Source organism: Suricata suricatta, chromosome 5, assembly GCF_006229205.1.
Source record: "Suricata suricatta isolate VVHF042 chromosome 5, meerkat_22Aug2017_6uvM2_HiC, whole genome shotgun sequence".
Taxonomy (NCBI): Eukaryota; Metazoa; Chordata; class Mammalia; order Carnivora; family Herpestidae; genus Suricata; species Suricata suricatta.
In genome coordinates, this window is record NC_043704.1 from 124,444,345 (window position 1) to 124,466,589 (window position 22,245).

The window sequence follows — 22,245 nt, forward strand, 5'->3', positions numbered from 1 at the left end:
AAAGTCTTTTAAAAAATGAAATCTTGCCATTTGCAACAACATGGATGGACCTAGAAGGTATAATGCTAACTGAAAAATGTCAATCACAGAAAGACAAACATCATATAATTTCACTCATATATGAAATTTAAGAAACAAAAAAAAGTGAACAAAGGAAAACAGAGACCAAAAACGAGACTCTTAAATGCAGAGAACAAGTTGGCAGTTGCCAGAGGGGAGGTGGGTAGGGGAATGGTTGAAAAAGATAAAGAGATTTAATACTATACTTATCATAATGAGCACTGAGTATACAATCATTGAATCACTATATTGTACATCTGAAACTAATATAACACTGTATGTTAACTATACTGGAATTAAAGTGAAAATATAAGTAGTAAATAAATAAAATCACACAACTTGCAACAAGAACCTAATGTTTTATTAGCAATATAGTTCAAATACTAAATATTTGTGATTTGATAAAACCTAAGTAGAAATATGTAATGCTGGATGTTATTATGTATAATGATCCCAATTAAATGTAAAAAACTAAGAGTCCTCCTTCTCATGAGTACTTCTTGAATCAAAACAATAATATGTAGCAGATAAGTCAGGGCCATCATACATGTTAAGACAAACTCTAAGACTATGAATATAAAATAAATCATAACCAAACTTTGTATATTAAATGTAGAAATTTGTTACTACCATTAAAAATCTATGTTATATTGTACATGAAATATGTACAATATAGGTAACCGGAGGGTGGCAGTGATGAGGGTCAGGGAGCGTGAAGAGCTCTGGGAGTACTGGTGATGTTTTTGGTTTCTTATCTGGGGGCTAGTAACACAGATGTGCTCACAATGTGAAAATTCATCGATTGCTGGGTACCCTTATGATCTTTGTGTTTTTTGTGTATATGTTATACTTCAACAAAAAATTTACCAGAAAATGATGATAGCCATGAACACAACTAAAGAAACAAATTATGCTAATGTATTTTTTTGTTCTTCTTTCAGCATCCTCCTAAACAAGTCAACAAAGATTTACTGGAACAACTAAAACAATAATAAGCATTCAGCAGACATGAAAGACAGACCTCAGCTTCAAGAAATTTGCAATCTGCTTACGAAAGTCAATATTTAGACCTGAAATTAAGCATATTAATAAGCAACATAATCAGGCTATGAAGAATGCTATAGTAAAAGATCTAATATTGGCATGTAACTGATTCTTACTGGAAAGCCTAGATGTAAATAACTCAAGTGGGCTCTTCCTGTTGGGGACAGGTCAATTAGGCCAAGTAGGCCAAAAGTCTAGTTTCAGAAGGTGTTTCAATGTTTGCTGTGGTTCGACAAGGGAGAGGGTGAGTGGCACCTCCTTCTCTGCTTCAGAGTAGCCCTGTTTTTTGTTTTATAAAACTATGGGTTCTATGTTAGTTTTCTTTTGACAAAAGGATTTTGTTGCTAAAATGAACTTGAGAACCACTCTTCTAGAAATCTGGTCTGTATATCTCAATAGACATCTTACAGCTGAAAAATATTTTAAAACTCCTGAAGCTCTAAAAATAAAATTCATTTTTAAAAGAAAATGAAACTTACCTGAAGTAAAGGAATAAAATCCTCCTGTTCTAGAGAGTTGCAGCTGGGCTTTGCCAGGAGACAGATAAACTTAGAGGCATCATCATGATGGTTATTCAGCAACCTACAAAGGAGACAACTGCTTAGGAAGTCTGGCTACTATGAACAATGTCTACAACATCAACAGTTGCTAACTTCAGCCTAAACGGAGGGCCATTTAGATCTAGAATCAAGTTCTCTCTTTTCAATGATGAAAAAAAAGGGATCTTTTCTATTCTGTTTAAAAAACTTTTTTTAAGTTTATTTATTAAATTTTTTTAAATGTTTTTATTTATTTTTGAGAGAGAGAGAGAGAGAAAGAGAGAGAGCGTGAGCAGGTGAGGGGCAGAGAGAGAGGGAGTCACAGAATCCAAAGCAGGCTCCAGGCCCTGAGCTGTCAGCACAGAGCCTGATGCGGGGCTCAAACCCACAAACTGTGAGATCATGACCTGAGCCGAAGTTGGACACTTAGCCAACTGAGCCACCCAGGTGCCCCTATTTATTTATCCTTACTTATTTGAGAGAGAGTGAGTGAGTACAGGGGAGGACCAGAGAGAGAGAGAGGGAGAGAATCCCAAGCAGGCTCTGCACTGTTCGCACAGAGCCCAATGTGGGGCTCAAACTCACGAACTGTGAGATCATGAGCTGAGCCAAAATCAAGTAGTCAGAGGCCTAACAACTGAGCTACCCATGCTCTTGACTTTGTCAAAGGGACACCTCAATAGAAGCTCAATAACAAAATGTCATATTATTTTTGCAAAATGTTTCTAGGGTTAAGACCACAGAGTCAACTGAACTCTGGGGAGGGAGAATGTCCATTCTCCTGTCAGCTCAGGACATCCAGGGCCAGAACTCCAGAGCTGCTCACCAGCCAGCCAGGAGAGAACACATCAGCTAGACTACTATTCACCATGTAAGACAAAGATTTCTGTTTGCCCAGATTGGCAGACATATTCAGGGCCCACTGGATAGGGGGTTTCTGAAATTAGACTTTGAAGGACCAGTAAAAAAAGAAAAACATGAATGAATGCCCTTTTAAATCATTAAACTCTAAGAATTCTTCATGCCCAACTAATTACCGGACATTTGCACTTAGCAACTATACTCTGACAGCAAAGTCAGTATCAAAAACTAAATTTAAAATCTTCCCATCAAAGTCAGTCCTCTTCCTGGACATTTATTTTTGTTAAAGGTGGTAATATCTGAGTTATCTGGGCATGAAATTTTGAAGTCATTTTAAACATTTCTTTTCCTTATTTTGTCCACATCTAATTAGTCTCCGTATTTTCTTGTTTTTCCTCTTTAATAATTCACTGAATGCTAACTGTGTGCCATGACCTGTGTCTAGCCTTGAAAATACCTGAGATAAAAAGAAAATAAGACACAGTTCTGTGCTCTGTAAAGAGCTTACAGTCTACAAGATGGCCTACAGACACATGAAATGATGCTTAACATCACTCATCATCAGGAAAATGCAAATCAAAACCACACCGAAACACCACCTCACACCAGTCAGAGTGGCCAAATGAACAAATCAGGAGACCATAGATGCTGGCAAGGATGTGGAGAAACAGGCACCTCCTACACTACTGGTGGTAATGTAAACTGGTGCAGCCACTCTGGAAAACAGTGTGGAGGTTCCTCAAAAAAATAACAGTAGAACTCCCCTTTGACCCAGCAATAGCACTGCTAGCAATTTACCCAAGGGATACAGGAATGCTGATGCATAGGAGCACATGTACCCCAATGTTCATGGTAGCAGTTTCAACAAGAGCCCAAGTATGGAAAGAGCCCAAATGTCCATCAACTGATGAATGGATCAAGATACTGTGGTTTATCTATACAATGGAATACTACTTGGCAGTGAGAAAGAATAAAATCCTGCCATTTGCAGCAATGTGGGTGGAACTGGACGGTATTATGCTAAGTGAAATAAGTCAGAGAAAGACAGAAACCATATGTTTTTACTCATATGTGGATCTGGAGAAACTTATCAGATGACCATGGGGGAGGGGAAGGGGGGAAGGTACAGACAGGGATGGAGGGAGGGATGCAAACCATGAGACTCTTAAATATTGAGAACAAACTGAGGATGGATAGGGGTGGGGGAGAGGGAAGGGGGCTGACGGGCGTTGAGGAGGGCACTTGTTGGGATGAGCACTGGGTGTTGTATTGAAACCAATTTGACAATAAACTATATTAAAAATATTAATAAAAAATAAAAATCTGATCACATATTATTCTCTCCTGCAAAAAGAAAAAACAAGAGCTTATAGTCTAGTGAGAGTGCTACACTATAAAGATTACAATACTTATATACTCAGATTATACTCTGTCATGGACAGAAGTAGTAAGCATGGGTGCCATGGGAGGACACAAGAGGGCCCATGAGATCTCCCAGAACAGGTAAGTAGGAAAGAAGGACGCCGTGGGTCAAGGGTACTGCATGTACAAATGCCTGGTGTGAGAGCATGTGGAATATTTTGGCAACTACAAACACTGGGGTGGTAAGGTAAAGAGAAAGGGGTGTGAGCATGTTGGATTGGCCTTTTTATGTCAGATCAGGAAGCCTTGACTTTGGCCTACTCCACGGAAGAATTTTAACTTAGTGACAAGATCAGATGTGTTTTTCAAAAATGTCAAGCAAAAATCCAACCAAGGGCCTGAGCATGGATAGTGGCAGTGGGAGATGAAGAGAAAGGGGCAAATCTGGTTGAAATGAAAAGGACAAGGTAGTTGACAGGAAGAAGAAGTCCATAACGACTCCTAGGTTTCCAGCTTGGATCCCTCACTGCTTGGAATACAAGATGGGAAAACAGAAGTTCTTGGGAATATTTCTTCAAAATGTTTTATACAACCATTCCTTCTTTTCTAATGCCAGTGTACCTTTGAGTTCAGTCAGGTCTTATTACTCCATGCTGAGACCAACAGAAAGAAAAGGGTCAAAACAGATTTCGGTATTCAACAAACCCTAAAACATAGGCAATTCATTCTGATACATTCTTTGATTATATAACCCCTTTTTCAAAAATGCTCAGTAGCTCTCTACCACTCATATGAGTAAGTCTAAATGCCTTAGTTGAGCATTTATGGCTCTCTGTAATTAGGTGGGAACCTGCCTACCTACCTATCTTACTACTTTCCTAAACGAAACTTCCCCTCCAGGCAGCTGGCCTGGTCCACTATTCTCTAAGTGTGCCATGTGCATTGTTGCCTCTGTGCCATTTCTCATGCAATTCTACTCTCCTAGAACACCACCCCTCTCAACTCTGCTACTGGAATGCTGGGTAGTCTTTAAGGGTCAGCTGATAATGCAAGTCTTTGAAAAAGCCTTCTCTCACAACTAAATTCTTTACTGATCTTTGTACTGTTTAATTTACATGTATTATATATACCATTGTACCATTAGTTTGTTTTTATTTCTCTGGCACTTAAAGGGCAGACACACTGACAGGTCTTTTTCCTTCCTCAGCAGTCAGCATAGTGACTTTCACACAGAAGATTCTCAAAAAAAGTTTGTCATCTAATGGATGCATACTTAAAAACTGACTTCATTTGTGATTATTAAAGCTATGTATAATTTGTATATTAATTCTCCTTATCGTTCTTTAGCACACTCAAGGCCCCTAAAGTTAAATACATATACATTTCAGAAAAAGGTTAGTATGTACTAAGTGCTAATAGGAAAGACCTCCTAGGACTAGAAAATGGTTGAATGGCACAATATAAAGGTGGTGAGATCTCTGTAAAGGAGCACTTTTATAAAGAAAGGATAGCACAGATGAGAGATACTCTGAGAGGAAAAAGCAAATGAAGAATGGCTTTTTCTGATAGAAACATGGAATAGAAAGAAAAGGTGGATTATGATTTTTCAGCTAATGATATGGCCAGTAAACTCTATATGGAAGAGAAAAGGAGATAAATAAAAGTTGTGAAAGCTGGAGAAAGAAGGTAAATATAGTTATTCTAAATTGGTATCTTCCAGAGCTCTTAAAACAAAATACTATTTTGTTAATGGACAAACGATACAATGACATTCAAAGGTAAGAGAAAATAAAGCATAAAGAGGCTGGAGAATATTACTTGACTGAGAGGAGCTCTGCCACAAAGCTGGTAATCCAGGAACTCAAAAATGCCGTGGGGCAATGTCTTTCCCCTAGAAATGTCCTGACTGGAAGAAAATAGACAGCAGAGTACAGATATGAAATGGGCAATAAGGCAGGGGGAGGAGGGAGGGCAGAGGCAGAGAACAAGAGCTGATGAAGGTGTTCATCCTCACACCGTTAGGAAGAGGGCTGGAAGCCTCCATTCCATGAGCACCGGGACAGCAGGGAAATTATTCCTTGTTATTCTGTGACTTTCACATGTGACTTCACTTTTCAGGAATATATAGAGCCTATTAAGGGAGCAAGTCTGCTTGTGTATGCATATGCCAATATGTTTAAATTCTGTGTCATTATTTGCCAGTTATTTTTTGTACTTGGAAGTTTTAATGTACTATACTTAAGCCCAAGTTACCTTATGCAGAGGGTAAAATTTGAAAAAAAAAAAAACATTGCAAAAATAAACACACATCTTCAAGGTCAGTGTGATAACTCAAACTATCATGCTTAGCTGCTTAGGCTCCCCAAAGAGCCATATCTGAGTCTCCCTTAAAGCACCTCCACTTTTAAAAGGCAGTTTGTTATTATTTTTAAATTATTCCATTCTATTCTGAGAAAGTGCAAGAGCAGGGGGGAAGGGCAGAGGGAGAGCGAGAATCTTAAGCAGGCTCCACGCTCCTCGCAGAGGGTGACACGGGGCTGGATTCCACAACCCTGGGTTCATGATGAGCAAAAATCAAGAGTTGGATACTCAACGGACTGAGCCACCCAGACGCCCCTTAAAAGGCATTTAAAAACTCAAGAAACAGACTCTTAACAATAGAGAACAAATTGATGGTTGGGGGGGCAGGTAGGGGAGAGAGCAGGGGAGGGATGGGTGAAATAGGTGATGGGGAATAAAGAGGGCACTTTTTGTGACGAGCCCAGGTTATATGGTACTGTTGAATCACCGTATTGTACGCCTGAAACTACTATCACACTGTATGTTAACTAACTGGAATTTAAATAAAACCTAAACTAAACTAACTAAATAAATGAGGCATTTTAAGAGCGAAGAAAGGAGCTCCCACTAGAGGGCGCTCCAATTATTTTAGTGTGGGTTCCTACGATAAAACTTTAATACAGAGACACACACTTATCTAATCACAGAAATGTTTTTTCATGAAAAAAGATGGGGACAGTTGCTCATCTATATGACTTCATAAACAGTCCCCTGTAAGTACCTAAAATCAAGACTGTGCTTTGTGTCTTTTTTTCCCTTTTTGCCTTTTGTAGAAATATCCTTTTCCTAGAGATAAAATTAAAATGTTCCATCTCGATAAAAGAACACAGCTGTTGTGGCTGCTGCTGCTCTACCTACCAACATAAATGTCCAGCCTCTCAGCGACACACAGTGTTAAGACAAAAATCCTGGCTGTTATTCCCCTTAAGATTATGCAGTTAACTACAGGTAACTCAAGTTACCTGTTTTCTTTTGCTATAGTGAGCCTCAGGTTCACAAACATAGGGTCCTAGAATTCAAAATGACTTAAAATATAAGTAGCTACTTCTTTCTGGCTCTATTCTCTTATAGAATAGACTTCTTCCTTTTTCTTAATCTCCCAGCTTATTCAAAGTTTTTTCTTAAACTGTAACAATTATAACTCACTTCTTGCTGCTTTCACAGATTGTCAGATGACCACAATGCTGATCTAAATGACTAACAGGATCTCTGACAAGAGCCTTGTCTCTACTCTTTCTACCCTTGCTTCATACTCCATCCAGCTAAGGGCCTGATATTTACCAAGGTGAAAAAAGTGAGCTAGCTGAACAAAAGTTAGAACATGCACACATCTCAAGTTCTTTAATTCTGCTACTGTTACTTGTTGATTTAAAATAACAATAATAATTAATAAAACATAATTGGACCTCCCAGCTGAAGTCTTGGCTTTACTGGTGGGAAAAGGAGAGGGAATCCGAGCTGATTTCTCTACTGTTCAGGCTCTATTTTCTTCCTGGAGGTTCAAGGCTACCAGAAATACCAATAATAAATACCCTAAGGGCAAATGCCAGTTCTTTTGCTGGTTTACTCCTGTTAATTAGTGCTTTTATGCTATTTCTAGCCTCTATGGAATTCCCTTTTATGACTACTTACCCACACATTAAAAAAAAAAAAAAAGGCATTTCTTAGATTTTATCAGCAGCTTTCTATTTGCTATAGGAGAGGGGGAATGGTGATCATGGCACTGACTTTGAAGTGTCACCTAGATAGTGTATGAGAAATGATTCTCCTAGGGCCTTTTCAGTTCTTGGATTTCAGACAACTTAGAACTATTCCCTGTAACAAAATGACTAAAATTCACCTGGAAAACATGAACCATTTTAACATTTAGAATTGATGTGGTTCTTTAAAAAAAAAAAATTAACTGGTAATAAGAGTTCTATATACTCATAACTGTTGTTCTAATGTAATGCAGGAAGAACTTGGTGAACTCAACTTGTAAATTTTAAAAATAAAAATACACTTATCAATCACCTACTATTCTTAAGCATTATACTACTAAGGGTTTTTAGGTGGCAGGAAGGGAACAGAAGGAACCTGTAGGCTGAATTCTGCTATTATATGCTGATTTTAAGTAATAATAATGATGATGACAATGAGGATAACAGGTGAATGGCATTTCCCAATAGTTTACCAGGAAGGGTATCTGGCCCAAAAATTGTGAGCAAAACATATGTAAACAAGGCTATAAACATGTAAAGAAGGCCAGTCAGTTAAAAGAGGTAGAAAGGGCAAGCTGTGACATTCTCTTAAAATGTATAAATATATCAAGAAATAACTTATCAGGAAGAAAAAGAGAAAGGAAAAAGGTTAAAATTAAAGAAAACGTGTCAGAGGTGAAACAGGTGATGGGGATTAAGAGTATACTTAATGATGAACCCTGAGATCATAGACCTGAGCTGAAATCAAGAGTTGGAAATTTAACTGACTGAGCCACCCAGGCACCCCTGGAAGCTGTATTTTTCACATGACACATACGGTCTGCTCCCCTTAAAAAAGAGTCTGCTTTTTTTTTAAGCTTATTTTTGAAAGAGAGAGAGAGAAAGAGAGTCAGTCCCAAGTAGGTTCTGCACTGTCATCATAGAGCCTGACACGGGGTTTGAACTCACAAACTATGAGATCCTGACCTGAGCTGAAATCAAGTCAAGCACTTAACCTACTGAGTCACCCAGATGCCCCAAGGAGAGTCTACTTTTATGTCACTGCTACCAGAGTCAAATTCTAAGACCTAAATTTAACAAGTAAAACTAAGAAACTATCAAAGAGTTACTAAAAAGTTATCTTTGAAGACCTCTTTCACTGGACCATGGTTATAATAGGTGTGAATCACTGAATTTTACTTGTTGAAATAAAGAGTAAAAGAAAATCAATGAAGGTGTAAAGTAAGTGACCTTCCTAAAGCACCTTGTGAGAACCAGACAATTCTTTGCCTAGCCCCGTAGTGACTGCTCGTATGTATACTTACTTTCTCCACATGGCAATGAATGACTGTGCGGACACAAATCCTGTCCTCTCTCCCCCTGCAGCCCGGAACATGGGTGCTTTCCAGTAAAGAGGACAGCCACAGAGCTGCAAATAAAACACAAATACCGTGTAAGCCAAAGGGTGTTGAAAAGATGACACGGCCAAACAATGGGCCTTTGTGGCTTTTACCCTTCGTGTCATAGGTCCTTGGGAGAGAAAAAACTGGGGCAGAGGCAAATATGCCAGTTATGGTAGATTCAGAGAGAGACAGAGGGGAAACAAGAGGATTCCATGTTTAATGAAGGAAGTGGAAATACATCTGACCTTTTCTCCAAGATCATCTACAGTGCTATGTCTTTCCCTTTCCCGATAGTTAAAGTAGCCAGTCTGCCTTCCTACCACTCTCACATCATATATTTTCTATCTTCTAAAAAGAAAAACGACAGAATGTCATGGTTGTATATGTCCTTCCTACTGCAGAAAAATACAGCCACACTTAATACTTGGTCACCTGAAAGTTAATATACTCTCCCACCCATCTCCCTCTCTCTCCTTTGCCTACTATGTTATTAAGCCCCAGGGTCAGAAAGAACTGGAAAAGTCTAGATTGCTCAAGAAAATAGCCATCAATTAAAAAAATTTTTTTAATGTTTACTTATTTTTGAGAGAGAGAGAGAGACACAGCATGAGAGGTGAAGGGCAGAGAGAGAGGGAAACACAGAATCTAAAGCAGGCTCCAGGCTCTGAGCTGTCAGCACAGAGCCTGACATGGGGCTCAAACTCACGAACCACAAGATCATAACCTGAGCTGAAGTCAGATGCTCAACCAACTGAGCCACTTGGGCACCGCCCCCCCCCATTTTTTTCTTTTTTAGTGTTTGTTTATTTTTGAGAGAAAGAGATAGAGCTTGAGTAGAGGAGGGGCAGAGAAAGAGAGAGGGAGATACAGAATCCAAAGCAGATAGCTATCTGTTTTAAATGGTTACAATTCAGGTAAAAGATTAAAGATAAAAACCAAAACGCTAACATTTATTTATATATTAGAAGCAACCACAAATGACTACATATAATAAAAGCCTTAGGAGGTACTAGGAATGAATATGAAACTACAATACTCTAAAAGGTGTTAACTTTTTTTCTTCAATAAAAAGGTATTCCTTTCAATTAATTATACTTTTACAAGAAAGACTTCTTATCAAATTTACCTGCTTTTTTCCTAGAGGGATAATTCTTTCACTAATAATAATATCTAAATAGCAAAGAAATAGTCTCTGAATGTTTCCAATTTTGTATATACACATATACAAATGTGCATATATAAATAAAACATATTCCCAAATTTGGAACCCTTCAAAGAGTCATATCTTGTAATTAAGGATAGTCTTATTATTCATATTAGACATAGGATCTATTGAGCCTTCATCATTCTAAAAAGGGAAGCTTTTTCTTTGCAGGCTCACTAGATGTGAATCCATACTGTAGTCTAGTGAAGCTGTTCCTGGTATGAGGTCTGAGTGCATGCGGAATCCCCACAGAAGCCTGAAGAGTATCTCGTCAAAGATAGTGCCTCTGGGTTATGCCAAGAGAACACCCAAGGCTGCGGGATTCATGTCGGAGATGAGGGTATGGAAGGTGAGATTCAAGCCAAGGGAGGTTAAGTACATGGCAGAATTAAGAGGCTGCTCCAGCCAGGGCCACGGAAGCAAGCTTGATCTGCAAACAGGGTAGACTTTAAGATTTCTTAAGTCCAAAGGTCAAATACCTCCACTGAGTCAAGAATGACGGAAAGGTGTTGCTTAGCAACCAAACGGATTTTGTTTATTGGGTAAATTATGGCTGCCAAAGTACAAAGCTCACAATTAATATACTTTTGGTTGTAAACCGTCAAATCCACTTTCCAATCCCAATTCTCCCTTTCATGCAGAATGGTAGTTTGCCAAGAAAACGTTCTTAGACATGACAGGCTACTGGCAACTGCTAGGAAAGCGTGAAAGAATAGTCTGTATTGTAGAGGAAGGAGTGCAGAGCCCCAAACAGAGAAAGTAGGAAGAGGGACAGATTGGAACTAGCTTGCCAAAGTGCTTGAAACTCCCACCACTATAGTCACTCATGGATGTTTTAGAATTGGAAGGGCTCAGGAATCTTGTAGCTCAGCTTCAGGAAGTGGTGACCATTCTTAGCTGAAACACTACCTGAGGCTGTGTGCTGACCACATGCGGTGGGGCTACTTCCACTACTAAACAACTTTCTTTCCCTTGGATTATACTCTTTTCTCCTGAAGACTCCTGTTAAAATGCATACATGTCAGCTCCTAAGGAATAGTAGGTGACAGAGAGACTGACACATACATTTATGTCAAAGGCAAAACCCTAAGAGATAAAGTATAGAATGGGTAGGCTTTAAAATAGATTGGTAGGGGCACCTGGGTGGCTCAGTCAGTTTAGCATCGGCTTCGGCTCAGGTCATGATCTCACAGTTTGTGGGTTCGAGCCTCGAGTTAGGCTCTGTGCTGACAGCACAGCTCAGAGCCTGGAGCCTGCTTCAGATTCTGTATCTCCCTCTCTGACCCTCCCCTGCTCTTGCTGTCTCTCTTTCTCTCAAAAGTAAATTTAAAAAATTAAAAAAAATAACAAAATTGATTGGTAAGGGCTGGCCTGGTTTTCTCATAGCAGGGTGCCCAAAAGGGCCATGTTTTAGGCAGCATAAGAGTATGAGCCCTTGAAAATGACGAAGGAAAAAAATGCACTGCAATGTTACACTTTGACTCCTTAAAAAAATGTATGGCTGGGTGTACTTGCTTAAAGTCAAAAAATTAAGATAAAGGGAGTCAGGAGATCAATAAGAACCCTCCAAAATTAAATGACATTAATCTGAGGGCAAAAGAATAGAGACTTCAGTAACAGAGGAGAGAACAAGTCAGTGTCAAAACTTCTTACAAAGGAAAAGAAATGATGACAAGTGGAGATATGGACAAAGATACAGAAAATGGGGTTAAAAAACTCAGATTTACAGGAGGTACCAAGAGTCAGTGTATGGTAATCCAAGTTGCTGGAGCAAGGAAAACATAACACCTATAGCTTGATTGAAGAAAGGCCCAACAACATAAAGCACTGAAAGCAAGGGTGTCTAAGGAGTCACACAGGAAGAGATGATTACCTAATACGTGCAGTGTTCTTTAATATTGTAAAATGTTATTTCATTCAGTCATCACATGATCCCCACGTAGAAGAGGGCAGGTATTTTCAGCCTATATGGTAGATGAAGAAATATTGGTACAGGGAAGTGCCTTATAGGACACAGGCACAACAGGTCAAGGCAGTGCTCCCTCAGCTAGAAGAGAGGCGCTCACGGTCTCTGTATGGTTCAGAAGACAGCCTCACTCTTCTTCCTCAACCCCCTGCTAGAGGCCAAAACTCCATGGTGTGTCTTCCGGCCCAGTCCCTGACAAGTGCTCTTCTTACTGCTCCTCAGTGTATGTTCCTACACGGCTTTTCTTTTACCTTCATTCTCTCGATTAATTTTCTTCTCTGTCATCACTTAGAGCTATGGAAAAAAGCACAAACTACACTGAGAACTTAACCAGAAATGGAGATTAATCTCTCTAGGGCTGTTTGAGGTCAAAGATGAATGACCTAAACTTCACCAACAGATGCAGATTTCATAAACATAGCATTTTCTTTATATTAAAAAAAAAAAAGACCCCAGTCTCTATAGCTACACTTAAGTGGCACTAGGAGTAGATTGCAACTCAAACTGGCCTTCTAAAGAACTTTACTGAACTATTAGAATTCAGAGAAGTGTTCATTGATTGCTCCAACCCCTCTTGCTTCATTGTCCCTTAAAGGCCAACTTTCTTCTCTTTTACCTACAACCAGCTTGTCATGAGAATCCAAGCAGGCACAGCACAGGTGCTGCAGGCAGGGTCCAGTGCCCAGCAGCAGAGAAGACCAATCTGCATAGTAAAAAAATGACTAAAAACAGGATTGCTTAGCGAATGTTAATAGACAGCCACAGCCGAGTAAACTCTGGATTAAATGGGGATTAACTAAATGCAAGAAATGATTAATTAAACTTTTTAAATAATGATTTTTAGCTACATGTGTGGTGAGCAAAGCAGAATGTATAGACTTGTCAAGTCACTATGTTGTACACTTGAAACTAATATCTAATACTATGTGGCAGGTATACCTCAACAACAATAAAAAGATAATAAAAAAAATAAACAATTTAAAAAATGAAGAGACAAAATCCAATTAAATGAACTAATAGAGTAAGGCATAAGAGAACAACACAAACCAATACACTTGTGATATCTACTGAGGTCACTGTGTACCCATCTTCATTTTTATATGCAATGTTACTTTTAACTTTTTGGAGGTATGAGCAGTTTGTTGCCGCCTGAGCCGAAAATTTAGGTCTAAGAGCAATGAATACAAATGCCTGGTACTCGTGAAGGGAATGGAGGGCTATAATCTAGTATGATTCAGTCAAGTTAATCAGACACTATATGTTTACTGGCTATTGTGCCACATGACGATTTGGTGTGAGCAGCAAATTGTTATCTAAGTTACTATTACTATGGCTAAACACAACTTTCTTTTTAAATTTCCCTATGTTGTCAGCTTCAACAGTGGCAGTTTTTCCTGATGTCATATACAGATTGATTCTCATTACCTGGAAAGAGCAAAGTCCTTCCTCCGACTTTGCATGCACAGACCCCCTACCCTGACTGGACTACGTTCTTTCCTACACCTTCCTCGACCATCTGTGGAGTCCTTAGGTTTTCTGCTCTCTTCCCACTAAACCATGGAGCAGGGCAAGGGCTATCATAATACAGGGGTGGGAGGACCAGAGTAGGTGTAAGGGGAGAAGGCAACAGAAAGGCAGAGGAGAACAGGATCCTCAGTCAGGGCTGGGAATATTCAGCGGAGGGCTGACCTACAGGATTGGTATTCCAAACAGAACAGGCTATAGGTCTCTGTCAGTGAAGCAATAAATGCCATTTGGATTGGCTCTCCAGATGTGGTGAGCCGAGCGCAGCACCAGGGAACTACTGTGTCCCTTAATCTGGACAGTTTCTCCCTGTCTGCCTGGCTGAAGCAGTCCATGAAACTGCCTGTTTCTCTCTCTAAGTTGCCATGTTAGAAATAACCGTGTTTGGCCTTATGCAGTTAACATGCTATCTCTAAATGCAGATTTCATTCAGCCTTGCTAAATTCTGACTTTCGGATTTAGATTCATAGTTTCAGTCCATTCAGATAATTTACTTTCTTGGCTCAAAGCTTTGTGTAAGAAAACGCAGTGCCTGAAAGAACCTGTGATTTATCTGAGTGGATACTAATTGGAAGTTAGCTAATGGTATGTCAGCATATGTTCAGGGGAGATACCACATGGTATAAACAGCACAATGCCAAGAGCTGGAGAACTTGTCTCCTGACATGTGCCAGTTCTGTGACTTCAGGTAAGTACTGGTGGGATTTCAGTTTCATCTGGTCTAAAATAAGTAGGAACAGGTGACCTCTGATTTTTGCAATGACAGCTTACTTTTCATTAGAAACATCTAAGGGATCAACAAGCAAGTTCTAAGATGGGGGGTGAAGAAAGAGGGAATGTAAGAATTCCTTTTCACTTTCCCTAAAATCACTCTATTTACAAATTATTTAATAGTAGTAACAAATGTTCTGAAAGCAGGTAGAGAAACGGACAGGGCATGAGAGAAGTAGGGATTTGGGGACTTCTCCAAAGACATGATGAAAGTTAGATCTTAAAGGATGGGTAGCGATGTGGGGGTGGGCTGGAGTGGAAGCCCATTTTGGAAGGGAGAAGTAGAAGTGCCCAAATGCAGAAGTCAGGCTTATGCGGGAAGAGTAGTTTGGGTTTTATCTTCAAGATGAGTAGTTTCTAAACTTTAAAATATTATTCCTGAAAGCAGGGAACTGTGAAAGTGCGCATGGGGTCTGGGGAGCTTTTACTTGGTCTCCTACTTGCCCACATGCAAACAAACCTCAGTTTACTAAATCCTTCTGCCTCTTGCAGCATAGGGTGAAACCACTGCTAACTCCTGAGATGTGATCTGACTTCTCAATTTACATGCACGGTAAAAATAAAACCCAAACAAAACAAAGTACTGCTACAGATGGGAGGAATCCCTGAATACCGCTGAGCTGGGGAATGGCATGATCAAATATAATCTGATGCTCTGCACAGTATTAATTGTTCTAGGAGACTGGAGATACAGCATCCGGTTACTGAAGATGTTCAGTAGTCCTAGCATGAGAGGCTAAGATCTTAAATTAAAAGCAGTTGGGTGTATTGAAAAATATCAAATACTTGGTTCCTAGTGGCAAGTCCATTTATTTCTGAGTAGAATTAGTGTTGAGCTGGCCCAATCATTCCTTACCTGGCTCAGGGAAGAGTTATGATTAATGGGGGTAAAGAACAAAAAAAAAAAGACATTCATATTAAATACAAGGAAAAACTTTCTAAGAAGTGAGGATATTTAATAATGGAACAAGTTGTTTAGCAAGATAGTGAGCTTCTGATCACTGAAAGCATTCAAGCAGAGAATAAATTTATGTGTTAATGATATCATGGATGGAATTCCTATCTTAAATGGGAAGATGGACTGGAAGACCACTAAGGTTTTTTTTAAACTTATGAGTTCCATGGGACCATAGATGATATATCAGAATCAAATACATTTTTTCAACATGGGAAAAAACCTAGCCATGCTTAAAAACTGAGAGCAAAGAGGCAGTGAAGAGAGGGAGACTGGGATTGCTAGAGAAAGAGAGATTATACATTATTTAGTAGTTACATTACCTTTGCAATTTTTCCCATTTCATAGATGTCTGCTTTCTGATCTTCAATATCCATGAAAGCAGTTTCAATTTTGCTTAGAGTCTGTTCATGGTTACTGCAGGCATCTGGGAGTCCTTCAGGAAAGTAGAACCGTGGAATGTTTATGGACAATGGTGCATTCACAACATTATTCACATGAGGAACAGGGGAGAGAGGTCGGGGACTACTTGGAAAGGTGGCTGCAGGTGGAAGTGGTGTTCCAGGTTTCTTTTCTTGTTTATTTTGAATCTGGAAGGAGAATGTGATTATGAAACAGAAATTCTAAACAGCATATATTTCTTGAAAGTCCTCACCAGTAACAAGAAGTGGGCATAAATAAAAGCAGCCACAATTAAAGACAGTAAGAGCTCACTGTACTCTAGAGGGTGGTAAGCATGCTTCTAGAAAATGCCTAACCATACTATATAAATACATTAATTATCTGTCAAAACCTGAGTTTACACAGATTTATGCTTTAAAAATCCTACAGTACATTTCCCATCAATTATGTGCCAGATATTCAAGAGTAATGTTAGTTGACATATTAAGAATCGCAAGGTAATTCTCAGTCTGTGGGAAAAGGAGTAATAAATTCTTTTTGAAGACTATTCTTCACCTTTTTGCATATTTCTACCTCTCCTTCAATGGGCAGATAGAATAAATTCTTTCAAAATACATAAAATCTAAAATGTATTGGTGGGGGGTGTCCTTTTACCTTCTTCTCTCTAGTTTGACCTTATCTAGGTAAAATCACTGCCAGTCCCTGATGCAGAGAAAAAGTCTTATGAAGACAATTAAAGCATTTGTGTTTGGGTATATCTTCTACCAGGTTGATTTACTTGCCCCTGGGGGCATGCTATTTTTTTCCCATGATATACATTACTCTCAGTTTTGATACCCTCTAAGAGGCAAGGATCATGGTCATTAATTTCATCACCACCAAACCCAATTCATAGCTTATTAACTCACTTACAGTTTATATTATTCCTTTTTCCAAAAAGGATTTGATGTGGTATGCCACAAATAGAAATGAGAAAGGAGAGTATAAAAGTCGGGTGGGGGGAGGGCAATGAGAGGATTAAGATTACCCATGATTTAGGGGGAGGGGAGGTACACTAACATTCAGGTAGAATTCTACTTTACCAATGAAGACTAAATTTAGTTCTGAGCTTCCTAACAGAAAAAGGCCAAAAAGATTCTATGAAGATTTTCAGAGTTTTAATCTCTTTTAATTTTGACCAAATTATCCATCAATAATTCATGAGCATGGCATTGTGTTATACCCTGCATGAAGTATGACAGACTGTTCTGACTACCATGATGATTGACTACCATGAATACAAAATATTACTCAAATATTCATTTTCTTTAAATTATGTGAATGCCATTCCTAAAATTTGAATGATTTGTCTGTAAGTAGTAGATCTAAATATCATATTTCCTTTTGACATAAGGTCTCATAACATGGTCTTTACACTCAGGATAAAAATTTTGGCTACCCTTGAAAAGCCAGAGTATTAGAGGAAGATAGGCTTCATTCACACAAATACGTGATGAATATGACTTAGTCTGCTTTTATTATACATGCCCATTTCTCAGGTTAATACCTGACACTAATACATAGAATGGAGTCTGCTCATATATTAAATACTCCTGGGGATATAAAGGCCAGTTGGTCACATCAAGACTTTGCTGCAGTATCAGAATGTCACCCCTATAAGGCAACAGACAAGGAAAAACTGGCACAGAGAGAAGTGAGGCTAATAGAAATGCTAAAAGCTTAATAGAAAACAGTGATAGCTTACTAGCTTTGTGACCTCAGAAAAGTTACTTTACCTTTCAGAATTTTAGTAATAAAGCAGATTATAACCACTACTTGTTGAAAGGTTGTTGTGAAGATTACAGGAAATTACAGGAAGTAATGTAGGTAAAACGTTCACAGCAGTGCTAGGCACAGATATGTCCTTATTGAAGAAAATGAGTCACAAGACCAAAGCGTGAGACTCTCAAAAGATTAAACATAATTTGGCATGGACCTTCAGATTCAATAATAAGTGATCATTTACATTTGTAAAACAATTTAAAGGTTACAAGCCACTTCTGATTTAAGAAATTGGTAATGTATTCTAAGTAAACATTTCTCTCTGCTTTGATGCTAAAACTGTAAATATTATTACATAGTCCCAGGAGTCAGTAACAGCAGAAACTGTTCCTTAAACTTCTACAAGAAGGCGTATAACTCTTCAGGGGGCTTTACATTTATGTATAAATAGGTCATTTATATTAGTGTCTATTATTCTATGCTGAAAGAGGTTTGTGAGACTACAAGTATATAATCATGAAAATTCTTTGTTTTCCCAAAATGCTTCCCACATTTTGGTGTGACATCCTGGGCAGTTATAACCTTAGGATTAAGACCACTGGTGCCAATGCAGATGAAACCCAATAGTTTTGTGAGCACATGCTAATGGAGAAGGTTTAGAACAAGATCTTCTATATTAATCCTACCCCTTTTATTTTGATAGAAATAAGTAACGATTGAGAACAAATGCTGGCTACCTGTCAAGGTTTTTATTTAAAGGGGAAATATTCAATTACATAAGCTACTGTCTTCTCCTTACTGTACTTAACATGAAGCAATTCACTGAGAGGCAAATATTTATCAATTCATTGGTTAATCCCATATTTAAACTTTTTTTATTATGCTTTTTTTTAAATTTATTTTTGAGACACAGAGAGAGATAGCACGATCAGGGGAGGGTCAGAGAGAGAGAGGGAGACACAGAATCCAAAGCAGGCTACTGGCTCTGAGCTGTCAGCACAGAGCCCGATGCGGGGCTCGAACCCACAAACTGTGAGATCATGACCTGAGCCAAAGCCGGACGCTTAACTGACTGAGCCACCCAGGCACCCTAGTTTACCTCATTAATAAAATTGATGTTAATATTTAGAAGTGAAAAGAAAAAGAATGCATTTATTTTGTACTTTTATGTGTTACCAATTTCCTTTCTACTGAATTCAACAGAAGACACACAGTTTAAAGTTTCATAAAACTGACCATTTATAAATATTCTAGAATAAAAGATAGTAATGTAAAATTTGTTAGATTTACTGGCAAGTTTAGCATCTGCTCATTTTGAATTAAAGTGTATCATTCAAATTTAGAAACAGCATTAATACAGAACTAGCTGGGTAAAATATCTCAATTCTACATTTCAATTTTAGCCTATAAACATAGTATCATTCAGATATCCTTACACTATTATGCCATTGTAGCATTTCCAATATTTGACCATTTTTGACCCTCCTTTTTTATTTAAAAGCAACTTCATATGCTTCACTCAATTTGAAAGTACTCTGGATCAGAATAACTATAAAACTATGGCTTCTTGCTGGATTCTGGGTGACCATCATTTGTATGACCCTTGTATCGTATTGTGAGGCAAGTTGTTTGGTAAAACATTGGCCCTCTGGGTATAAGCAAGTGAGCATGAACTCTGCAAAGTTGTCATCACAGGCAGAAGTGACTCAATATCAGAGCATGCTGAGGGAGGACATTCTTTCACAACCAATAAACTGCCATCCTTTGTTACCCACATACGTTATATCACACCCACACAACTGTCTATATATATAACTAATTCCTCCTTCAAAAAAAAAAGATTACCAAGATTGACACTTTTAAAACAATCCATTACAGATGTAGATATGTTAACACAAACATAGTCTATTGATTCGAAGTGCAAGCAAGGCTTTTTAACACAAATTCTAGTTTCTCGAAGAGATTTCTATTAAAATTTGTTAACGGTAAAATATTTGCTAAGGTGTATTTATTGTCTCCAAAACTGGATTCCCTCTCTACAAGAGAAAAATGTGAGTACTGTACTTCAGGTCCAGAAGGTCTATTTTTAAACCTGTTGGAATCTCTCTACAAATAGCTTTCTGCAAATAGCTGAATAGAGGACACAGATTAATTCCTTGATCTAAAATCAAGTGAGCTGTAAAATTATTTGTAAGTTAGTTCACTGGGTGGTTTTATTAGTAATAAAAATATTTTAAAAGAAACACCCAAGTTCCAAACCTGTGTCTGCTGAAATGACTTCAGCCGCTTCTTAAACCGTGACGGGAGAACAAAATCACAGCCCCTTGCCAGGAAAGCTAACTCTCCCCTTAAATCCGGGTCCCTTCGTAGAGATGTTTCCTTGATCATCATCTTTGAAAAGTAGATGTTTACTTAGCAACTGTCCAGCACACTTCTGAAGATAGTCAGATTTAATAAGTTGTCAATCTCGTCAGGTAGAAAGGTATTTTCTTCTTATCTCCACAAGAAATGAAGTTCAAGCATTGTGCTCTCCCAGTCTCCAGGGACCACAATCCATGCTTGTACTGACATGCAGCTGGTTCCCAAATATAGCCAGTGGCTCCCAGTACCTGCTCATAATTTTCAAGTTAGAAACACGCCTGCAATGGGCTTGTTGCTCCTTGTAGACAGCTTTATGTCAAATTGACCTGCACATGTTGAGAATACAGAGCCTTCTGGGAAAGGAAGCAAGCACCCACTACTCTAGCACCAAAGTTAGAAACATTACAGCTGGACCTAAAAATAGCAACTTCTCAGATAATGCTAACTTCTTAAACTCAGAGTATGTGAGGTGTCAATCCATGTAAATCAGTTTCTCTTCATTAGAAAAAGAACATGTAAAGCTTTTTTGGTTTTGCTGTTTATTTAGTATTTTTTGAAAAAAGAACAAGCTGCACTTCAAATTTGAATCTATAATTTTAAGAATAGTTTTTTTTTTAAAATTCTTATTTGAAGGGAAACAAATATCCCAAACCCTCTAGATATATCCAGGAAAATATAATATGGAGAAAAACAAACTTCCATCCTCAAATGGTAATAGAAAAAGATCTGTGGGTCTTATATTTTAAAATCAAATCATTTTTTCCTGCTTGTGTGCAGACTATCTTAGTTATTTAATATACTTTTTTGGAAGTGATTCTGGATCTGGGCACATGTGAAAATTTATTGTCAAAGTACTGGTTAAGAAAGTGGAACAGCTGAGGGGCACCTGGGTGGCTCAGTTGGTTAAGCATCTGACTCTTGATTTCGCCTCAGGTCATGATCTCAGGGGTGAATGACTTGAGCCCTCCATTGGGCTTTGTACTGATAGGGAAGAGCCTGCCTAGGATTCATTCTCCCCCACCCCACTTCCCAAAATAAAGAAATAAACATTAAAAAAAAAGAAGAAGAAGAAAATTGGGGGCACCTCAGTCAGTTAAATGTCTGACTTTAGCTCAGGTCATGATCTTGCAGTTCATGCCTTCAAGCCCCACATAGAGCTTTGTGCTGACAGCTTGGAGCCTGGAGCCTGCTCTGGATTCTGTGTTTCCCTCTCTCTGCCCCTCCCCTGCTCACACTCTTTCTCTCTCTCATAAATAAGCATTAAAAAAATTTTTTTTTAAGTAGAACAAATTGGATGCCATAAGAAAACAGCTTTAGATACATGTAAGCAAGTGAAACCTGGCTCGGATAAAGGTATAAAAGGTGATCAAATGGCAATGACATAATGTCTTGAATTTGTGAAACTTTGTTTTTCAAGGACCTTTAGAGAAATTATTGCAGATTTTAAAAATATTCTATTTTATTATATACTAAATATCTGCCTCGCTTAGTCATTTACAAATAAATCTTCAAACATCTTCCTCAATATTTATTTTCAATATTATTCAATCAATATTTATTTTCTATTTCTAGAAAACATAAACCAAATATCACCAAATAAACCCTCAAACCAAAAGTAGCTCAAAACTCTTTTCTACTGAATTTTTGTCTGATTTATTGGGAATTAAATTCTTTGGATTTTCACTGTTTTCTACAACTTATCTTTTTTCTTGATTTCCTTTGAAATTCTGACTACACTTCATAATATGCACAATGGGCTTAAAAGTCTAAACCTGTGGTTTTCAAATTTTTTCTTTAAAAAAAAATTTCTTACTGTTTATTTTTGAGAGAGACAGAGAGACAGAGCAGGGGAGGGGCAGAGAGGAAGGGAGACAGAGAATCTGAAGCAGGCTCCAGGCTGTCAGCACAGAGCCCGACATGGGGCTCAACTCATGAACTGTGAGATCAACTTGAGCCAAAGTCGGATGCTTGACCGACTGAGCCACCCAAGTGCCCCTAAAATTTTTTCTTTTA

General features: G+C 38.3%; 1 protein-coding gene across 2 annotated transcripts in view; it reads right to left on the reverse strand.

Moving 5' to 3' along the window:
- Positions 1-22,245, reverse strand: part of PPP2R3A (protein phosphatase 2 regulatory subunit B''alpha) — a 166,854-nt gene that overhangs the window by 118,185 nt on the left and 26,424 nt on the right. Inside the window, exons 1-4 of one of the 2 annotated variants that reach the window (XM_029940230.1) lie at positions 20,131-20,548; positions 16,032-16,298; positions 9,211-9,314; positions 1,584-1,686 (exon numbers count right to left, since the gene is read on the reverse strand). In XM_029940230.1, the coding sequence (XP_029796090.1) occupies positions 1,584-1,686; positions 9,211-9,314; positions 16,032-16,298; positions 20,131-20,262 (606 nt within the window). In that variant the 5' untranslated portion in view covers positions 20,263-20,548. Of the gene's footprint in view, positions 1-1,583; positions 1,687-9,210; positions 9,315-16,031; positions 16,299-20,130; positions 20,549-22,245 lie in introns of those variants that run through there. The other variant, XM_029940229.1, reaches the window with a different exon arrangement.